The sequence below is a fragment of the Dermacentor albipictus genome, chromosome 1 (assembly GCF_038994185.2).
Source record: "Dermacentor albipictus isolate Rhodes 1998 colony chromosome 1, USDA_Dalb.pri_finalv2, whole genome shotgun sequence".
Taxonomy (NCBI): domain Eukaryota; kingdom Metazoa; phylum Arthropoda; class Arachnida; order Ixodida; family Ixodidae; genus Dermacentor; species Dermacentor albipictus.
In genome coordinates, this window is record NC_091821.1 from 119,561,249 (window position 1) to 119,568,742 (window position 7,494).

At 46.7% G+C, this 7,494-nt stretch overlaps 1 protein-coding gene across 1 annotated transcript; it reads right to left on the minus strand.

Annotated features, from left to right (window-relative positions):
* Positions 1 to 856: 856 nt before the first annotated feature.
* LOC139057852 (uncharacterized) lies at positions 857 to 4,873 on the minus strand. Its single transcript, XM_070536618.1, has 2 exons — positions 4,558 to 4,873; positions 857 to 1,110 (listed from the first exon to the last, which is right to left on the minus strand). The coding sequence occupies exons 1-2, from the start codon at positions 4,871 to 4,873 to the stop codon at positions 857 to 859; spliced, it is 570 nt and encodes a 189-aa protein (XP_070392719.1).
* Positions 4,874 to 7,494: the final 2,621 nt, after the last annotated feature.

A 7,494-nucleotide genomic window follows, 5' to 3' on the forward strand; every position in this document is an offset into this window, starting at 1 on the left:
CTCTCGCGGTTCAGTTCACCTTCGGTTGGTCGTAATTAAGAGCTAGGAACACAATCGCATTGTTCGTTCAGAGCACCAGGCTCTAGTTGAAGGCACTCATATGCACTCCCACCTTCAGCCTGAGAGCGCGACCGAAGTCCGAAGAAACTCGACCACGTGTCTACTCCGACTGCACTAGGAGCAGTTGGCGCGTTCGGCCTTGGCAGTGTTTCTGTGGCTGTAATCTCGATAGGCTTCGTATCGCTGAAAACCGAGTTTCCGAGGAAACAATCGAAAACCGAGGAACCAATCGAATGTACCGGAAGAGTAGCCAAAAATAACGAGTGAGGAAATACACATTTTCTCTGTACACTTTATTGAATTGTTCAAGTGACTAAGGCGCTCTAAACTCACATTAGTACACGGACGGTCCGCTAATGCGGCATACCGGCAAAGCATGTTTTCGCGAACTTGGTTCAGCCATGAGTGCCGTCCTGTAGGTTGATGAAGAGGCCCCTAACCGCACAGCGGAAAGCTCAGTTACTCCCAGCCACTAATCAGGTCAACTTTCCTGGTGTAGAACCTTCATGTCCTCCGAGTCGATTTCGTCTTCCCCAGTGGTAAGATATATCCGAGGTTGGCTTGGAAAAATGCGGCGAGATTTTCAAGTGCACGCCATTAAACACGCCGATGATGCATTCACACATGTATATCACAAAACGAGAGTTGCGTATTGCGCCCAAGAATAAAGGAAATAAAAAAAACAAAGAAACAAAAGAAATAGACAAACAGGCGCGCAATACGTGACAAGACGGTGAGAGGGAAGAAAGGATGAGTAGTCTGTACACAGGAACCTAGCAGAATGTTCATGGCCCGGCTAGCGGCTCCACCAAGGACCACCGTCAGTGATGTCGTAGTCGGCGCCTCCTCCGCCGCCGCCGCCACCGTAGGCTCCTTCGATCACGACGTCGCCGCCGCCCCCGCCACCGCCACCACCCTCAGCCACGACGATGTTCCCGCCTCCGCCTCCACCACCATCAGATTCTACCGTAATTCCGGGATCAGGAGCCGCGTCCGCGTTTTGGATGACGATTAGGTCATCACCGCCGCCGCCGCTGCCGCCGCCGCCGCCTACGACAAAGAAAGGAAAGAATGCACGAGAAACACTCTCCCGATAGAGCGACATCATCTTGGCCACAGCGCATGGAAACGGCGGTTTAATTCATATGACAGCGAGTAATACTGACATAGCTGAAGGCGAGGGGAACATGATAGTGAATGTTAGAGGGGCATTACTTGGCTAAATTCTTATTAATTATTGCGCTCGTACTAAATGCTCCAATTTTCAGATTAATGTTACTGCTGACATCAGCTAATTTCAACATGATGTGAAGCGGGATGAAGACAGCGTTTTCAATTTGCCTTCATTTATATTCGCGCGCAACATGCCCTTCATTCAAAAACGTGATAAACTAGAGAAATTTCGCGTATATTTTAATAGTGTATGGAAATTTCAGCGAATAAAAACATTCGCGTGAGCGTGCCTCAAGAAATCTGATTTGAACGATAATATATTTACCGTTTAACTGTTTAAAATCTCCTTTTAGTCATCTGTTGTGATCTAAAATAAATTATTTTAAACAACACGATTAAAATTTTTTAAGCCAATTACTCGTAGGGGCTCTGGGTTAGCTTTGACCACCTGGGAGTCTTGAATGTGCACCAAAATCAACGGCGCAAAAGCGTTTTCGCAGTCTGCTTCCACTGAAATGCACCCTCTACCGCTGACGGCTACCACCACAAACAAAACACACGATTTCGTAGTCAGTAGGTAAACGCCTTAGCAGATAAAGGCAACTGTGGCGGCTTATTGTGGTATGCTACATAGTTCAGATAATAGAGACTAGGTGTACATTGCTTAGTAGCTTACTTATTTTCCTCTCTTGTGCAGATTCCACTTAAATTAACAATGAAAGAAACCTGTATAAGAAAACGTGCGCTTGGTAATACAAGGTGAGCGTTCAATAACCTACATAAACGGTGCCAACAGCCAGCATTATGGCAATATTTTGTAAGCAACTCTGCGTAAATTCAATGGGAATTGCCAACCACGTTTTAAGGAATCGCAATGCACTGCGTCTTTATTGCGGATAACCCACCAGCAAGATCCGTGGCAAAACTGGCTTGTTCTCTTGGCTCTCATAGCCTGTACGTTCGCAGGGTACTAATTTCTTCATCCGTTTCACAAAAGTAAATATCCTATTCTGCTAATGACCATGCTCACACTGTGACAGAGCATCCAGGTTCCGGAACAGGGTTTTTGTTTTGTATGAATTTCCTTTACTTAAAAAAAAAAGATTACCTTACTGCTGAATATGTCCTCTTGTTGGCAAGGTAACAAACTGAAAAGTGAATGAGGAACCTAGGAACGTGCTGCCTTTGACTACATTCACATATACGCTTGACCGTAAGTAAGCTGGTGCAGCAAGCCCAGACAGAACCTGAGGTATTGTTTGGGCGCCTCCAATCATCTGTAGCCGTGCATGAGGCCTAAATTCATGGACTACCACGGCCGGTAGCACTGGGCATGACCGACTTAGACTTACAGTATAGGGCGTATGGTAAGAAAATGTAGTAAGTAAGAAAAAAAGCGCTAGATCGTGAGTTATAAAATATTGATAGGCCCATCGTGGAGCAGAGCCTGTCTGCCCGCTTGTTTCCTCATGAATGGACCACATTTGACGCAGCTGATCATGTTAACGCAATTGGTGGCAAACATACCGAGAGATCACTTTTACATCAGCACCTGTTTTGAAACGTGTTTTTAAGTCGTTATACGCTAGGTTACTGCAGAAATATGCCGCAGCAAACGGGAAACTATTCCCGCGCCTTCTTGTGGATCTCCAGTGTGCATGCTCTGCATGATTTAGCGCATAACGTCTCCATTAGTTTATGTCGAGACAGATAAAATATAATACTGATTGCTGCAGAGGTGTTTCGCCATTTAAAATGTTAAAAAGTTGTGAGGCAAGGTCTCTCGTGGGGCTATAGTCAACAATATCGACTGAACAACATACGACGACAATATCTGAACTGTCACAACACCACCTCCCCTACAGATCGCATGAAGACTTGTGACTTTACGTTAATCTGACACCTCCCGCCAATGGAGCAACCATCATGCATTCACTGAAGTCTGCCAATTCAACAGAGAAAGAGCAACATGCTTTAATGATATGCTGGAGATGTTAGCGTGGCTGTTCGCCTGACATGCTACTCCAGGTGCTGTGGGATGATTGCTATATATACACACAAAGTTTCGCTAAGGCTCGTGGCCTCCAAGAACTTCAGCAGCGCTTTTCTGGCGCGTAACGCACAGGTAGTGCTTTGCCATGGGCCGAGAATGTGCTGTAGTGCCCAGCTCGAGTCCTGTATTAGGTGCAGTGCCGCCTTCAATGGGTCATTTACTTTATGTGTACCACATAAGTAGCAGTTTATTATCGTAACTCACCCTCCATTACCGAATGTGCACGCATTTTAACTTCGCATGAATGTGTTATATTCGAGGACGAGCACAGCCGTCTACAAGTACATTCAATAAGCACTGCGGAATATGCACAGCGGACTATGCGAGTCCTGCCCCCTTTAGCTTAAAAATAACAAACTTCGGTCGCTAGTCACTATATCGGCACTCCATGAAGTGCTTAAGCAGTAAGACGTGCAAGCAGGTTCGCCTAACCAAGCACTTGACGGAGCATGTACGCTAGCAGATCAGAAACCACCGCGTAAACGAAAAATATGCAGTGCAGCTTTTGGGTATAGGTTTCGGCAGGAAGGTGGGAACAAAGACATGAATATTTTACATGATTCCGCCTTCTTAAGGTGAAGAACATAATGATCGGAGCAGCGAATCCACTCTTTGTCACAAGTCGCAAGGCGCAATGTTCAGACGCTTCTTAAAGATACATTCGTGGAAGAATAATCCAGGTAGCGTAGTCTACCCTAGAAACGATTGGACACTTGCATGTTTTGCACCGCATAGGGTGCCGATGTTAAGCCATTAGCAGTCCATTCAACAGAGCTTGGAAGTTCGCTGCTGTGTTCGCGGCCGTTCGTCGACCACTCCGCGGTAGGCCTTCCCAAGCCCACGGGCGCTGATGCTAAGACGTTTACGTAGATAAACGTGGAAGTGCCCATGCCATCGCGCCTTAAAGCGTGTATAAGTTATAGAAATTGCCTAATGCCCACTATCTATCAAGATTAAAGCAAAAGATTCCTCTAAAGACAATTTGAAACGAATACTGACTGCGTGATGCTTGGTACAGCTAATTCAGTATGAGAGACCATGCCATTATTGGGCCTCTTTCAGAGACTTGGATGGATCGACCGTGCCAAGACGGTATTGTTAACAAGTACTGGGACCAATATATGACCAGGCTTTATATTTATCTGTCCCTCCCCCTTTTTGCCCTCTGTGCCAAGGATCCTTGGCTTATGCTTTATTTAAAATAACAAAAATGACACTAAAATAGTTCTGCAATGTGCCGGAATATAAGGCAAGTTTAAAAAGTAGCTTACCGCCCCCTCTTCCTCCTCCGTAGCCGCCGCCTCCACCGCCACCTCCAGCCTTCCAGCCTCCTCCTCCTCCACCACCCATGTTCCAACCACCAGTGCCAGGTTTCCACCAACCATTTCCACCACCCATATCCCAGCCTCCGCCACCTCCAGCAGACCAACCGCCACCTCCCTTCCATCCTCCTCCTCCGCCACCGCCGTGGCCGCCGCCACCGCCTTTCCAGCTACCGCTTCCGCCACGTCGCTTTTTCTGCGCATTGGGCACAGCGTGAAGGCTCTTGATCAGGTACACGGATCCCGTCTTGAAGCGCCGGGACATGATAATCCGCCCGCCATGGGCGCTTTTCCCTCCGCCAAAACACGTAGTAGAGCAGAATCCCAGGAAGACACTGGTCAGCATGAGCAGTTTCTGCGTAGAGGCAATCCAAATGCGAGTTGAGCACAAAGGTTTACCACGGGCTTTTTAAATGATCATTTCGTATTTATGCTACGCCACGAAGGGCTTAAATTTATCTTGAATATAAAAAAAACACAAGTCGAACTAATGGAGCCGTGGCTAAATGCATTGAAATAAGCTACTTGAGTGCTTTTGCCTTAATTTTTACGGGTAAAATATATAGGAAATAAAGTGGGGCTGTGGCCAAGCTTTTTAACTGCCAGAAAATAAATATCCAGCAGGTGACAAAGATTTCACTGAATAATCGACAGATGAAGAAAGCGAAACTGCGCACCCAATAACGCCAACACACTGAAAAAAAGAAAAGAAACACACACGCGTCAGCTGAATACTAAACATGGAGTGGAAAATGCGGATTTTTTTTTTTCGATTACGTGATGGTCAGTGGAATCAGCTGAGGTCCATGCTAATTCCGCTGATGCCAACTTTCTGTGCACTACACATGCTGAAACTGAAGATGGCGTGCTATGGGTACGATCACAACGCCTCTTTGCGGATGTCTATGTTAGACCAAAACACTAAAAGGCCGTGCTACCTGTACCTTTAGACAACTATCCTGAGAACTTCACAGCTACATCGATTCAGGCGCCACTTCGCATACTTCTCAATAAGGCGGAAGGCCAGAAGCCACCATTGAGCAGTAGTAGTTGTTGACTTTCGCGAAGTCCTGAGACGTAGTCCGAAAAGCTGTTTCGCGTACTCCACTCACCAGAGGTTGCATACTGATTTGAGAAGCAGGCCTCCGCGGGACGCTGCGAGCTGTTTCTAGCGATATTAAAGCTGTTCTGACGTCCAGTGCCTCTGCGAGGTGGCTTATATACGAAAATACGACCGCAGCAGCTGATTCGCTGAGGCTTTCTTTACTGCAGAAGCAAAACGTTCTCGTCACGACATGTACTCCGCGCCCATCGGCATCTTTGAAGCGTGCCTGGATACTATTGTTGAATGCGGAGGCGAGTACATGTCTTTCTTTTCTTTCCTGCTGTTTGTGAATTAAAAGGAAACGGTAAGCGCAGGCAGTCGCGAAAGCGAAAACCAAGGTTTGAAGAAGAAAGCGGCGGGGTGAAGAATCTTGTGAACAATGGCCGAGATGTGCCAAGAATAAAGATGAACCTTCGTGAACGAGAAATAAAAGGAAACGCAACGAAATGTGAGCGTATCTCTTGAAAGGCGATTGAGGTCGGCGAGTGAGAGAAGCATTCTATTATTGCTCAGAAGGAGGGTGGGAGAGAGCGGGAGGGGTGCTCTGACTCGTTAACGCCGCCACGCTGGGCTCCGCTTTCTTGTGCGAAAGGAGCAGACGCGGAAGGACTTTGGAGGGCGTCGGGTGCGATAATCGTCAAACGGCGCTTCTGCCCCACCGCTTCAGATCAAGGCCACTGTGGGTCTATAGTGAGCTTGTGATGTATTTCGCCCGCTGTAAAAATCTGTAACCGATGGCAGCAGCGCTTTCAGCATTGATAAGTCAGTTCTGCTCAAGAATTTGGACTTTTCACGTGATTTTTGTTCACGGGCGCCAGAGCAAAACACAAAAAGAGCTTAAACCCATACTTGTACGTTACGAATTACATGTCATTAATTAGTTGTAATCAGTTATATTTGTTGGTAATTTTGTACTTTACCAATTGCTTGTTTTCACGTGGTAATGCTGTGTAACTAAATTAATTTTTTTATTAACCAATGACATATAATCAGTTTATTGATGAGACAAGCTTTAACAAGTGAGGCAGCTTTGAAAACCTCAATTTGGCGAAAACCCCACAAGGTCCGAGATCGTGCGTCGCAGCAGCCTCGCGAATATGCATGTTCAGACACACAAACCTGGGGGCTCAGTATTTGCTTCATCCTCTTAACGCTCCACTAAATGTTAGCCTATCAATTGAACAGGTGCTGCTATATCTCGATAGCGAAGACCACTTAGGATGTTTTGGGGGGCAAAGTGGCGCGACGCATGCGATAATACGCGATTACAGCGGCACAGACGTCGATGCAGATAGGACTAGGGCCCAAGAAGAGTCCGCGGTAGTGTCAGGCTCTAACAAAGCGCTGATTTTGCAAATGCTGCTCAGAATAAAGTAGAAGAGTGCTAGGGCCACCGCAAATGCTCAGAGCATAGGGACAGGTCGGAAGGAGGAAAGCAGGTTAAGGTACGCGAGCCTTCTGAAAGACGTGTTGGTGCCTATACTTAGGAACCGTTTGTCTCATCACGGGTTGTTGATGTTGAGGCGACGCTTGACTGTTGCGAAGTGCCCCGCGAGTGGAGGGCAGGGCTAGTTTTGCCTCGATTGAGTGCGAGAGCCATGGGCTTCCTCATCCAACTGAGTGCAGATGAAAGATAGAATGATAACGTTATGAAATAAACCGTGCTTAAAGAACTTCGATTATCTTCCACTGAGCATCGCCGCTTGTTTATTGAAACGAAGAAACGCAGTGATAACACATGGTCACAACTTGCAGTAAGACTTGAAAGTAATCTGATTTGT